At 40.6% G+C, this 1,548-nt stretch overlaps 1 protein-coding gene across 1 annotated transcript; it reads right to left on the minus strand.

Annotated features, from left to right (window-relative positions):
* Positions 1-354: 354 nt before the first annotated feature.
* Positions 355-1,263, minus strand: LOC107736750 (semaphorin-5B-like; the record flags this gene model as incomplete). Its single annotated transcript, XM_016548109.1, has 3 exons — positions 355-583; positions 668-815; positions 1,120-1,263. Coding segments are annotated over 3 exons (521 nt in total), but the record flags the coding sequence as incomplete, so codon positions are not given.
* Positions 1,264-1,548: the final 285 nt, after the last annotated feature.

The following is a 1,548-nucleotide window of genomic DNA, read 5'->3' on the forward strand; positions in this document are numbered from 1 at the left end:
AATAATAATAATTATTATTATTATTAGTAGTAGTAGTAGTAGTATAATTATATTATTATTATTTATTAAATTCTTATTTTGTTTGATATTTTATTTGTTAATAATAATAATAATAATTACTAAATAAAAGTAAACAAAAAGATCATTATTATCATTATCATTATTATTATTTTTTATATATTGATATATAATTACAACATTTCAGGCCAAATTGTACCTACAAACAAGCATAGCAAACATAGAGCTCTTTTTTTTTAAATCACAGCAATTAGATTGTTCCTCCAAATGGTGCCACCCTATCTAACAGGATGTGTGCATATTTGAGTATGTGCCTCTGAGGCTGTGTGTGTGTACCGTCAGTCTCGCAGGCAGCAGCTCCGTCACTGGTGGGACAGAGGCGAGTCTCTATCTTGCGTTTGCCGAGCTGAAGGTCGTGAGGGTCAGCGAGGAGAGCCCTGCAGGTGTACCTGACCCTCTGCTCCTGTCTCGCCCCCATCTGAGTCACATTAACAGGGTACCAGGGTGTCCACGGGGTGGTCCGCCTCACTTCGGCACACGCGTCCAAATTACACACCTTATACTCCTGGATACAGTAACACACATAGTTTTCGCATCTTTTTCTGATATTAGGGTTTTTTTATTTTTTATGACCAGTTGAAGACCCTACCAGAGGGCAACCAGGACACGTGTTTCCGTTCTCGCAGGTCCGAACGCGGGATTGGATTCCACCACCGCAGGGAACACTACATTTGGACCAAGCGCTCCAGGAGACCCAGGACACCGGAACAGGACATGGATTCTTTTCATTACACAACCTGAATCACACACAAATGAAACCGAATCATCTTCCAGTCAACTCAAATAAACACACACTTATGATTCAGTTCAGTTTAGTTAAACAATCAAACAAATGACTCTTAAGAGTTTTAGTGAAACAAAACCATAAAGCATAGCTAGTGTAGTCCAACTGATTCCTGAAGACTTGACCCTTATGATTCAGTTTTTTGTAGTGAATTAATAGCACCTGAGTCCCGAACCAATGAATCCAAAGAGGCCTTTTTATGAATTGAATCAGAACTATAAAGCACAGCCTGTAGTCCATCTTTCCTCTCATCTCACCTCTCCTCTCGTGCCTGACCCACACATACGCGTCCTCCGTGTCGGGGTGCTGGGTTGTTGCAGGATCGCTGACGGACCTCAAACCCAATGCCACAGCTGGTGCTGCACTGGGCCCAGGACGACCAGGGAGTCCAGCCTCCATTCCTGAACAAACAGAAGCAGGCGTTAGCATGGATACCATACAATAACAGTCTGGTAGGCTATCAGTAGTGCATTAAAGAGGCCATATTTGTCACTTTTTGTAATTGTATAATGTTTGTCAATGTTTCTTGGACTAAAAACACAGTAGTAACTTGTTTCATGACTATTTTCCACTTTCTCTCTGTCCTTTTAAATAAAATAGACTTCTATAAGATGTCTATATGTAAATGACCTTACTTATGATTGGCTATGTACCAGTGGTAGTTTACCAATGGTATTGCAGCAGCT

Source organism: Sinocyclocheilus rhinocerous, unplaced genomic scaffold (assembly GCF_001515625.1).
Source record: "Sinocyclocheilus rhinocerous isolate Xijiao unplaced genomic scaffold, SAMN03320098_v1.1 C36913265, whole genome shotgun sequence".
Lineage (NCBI taxonomy): Eukaryota > Metazoa > Chordata > Actinopteri > Cypriniformes > Cyprinidae > Sinocyclocheilus > Sinocyclocheilus rhinocerous.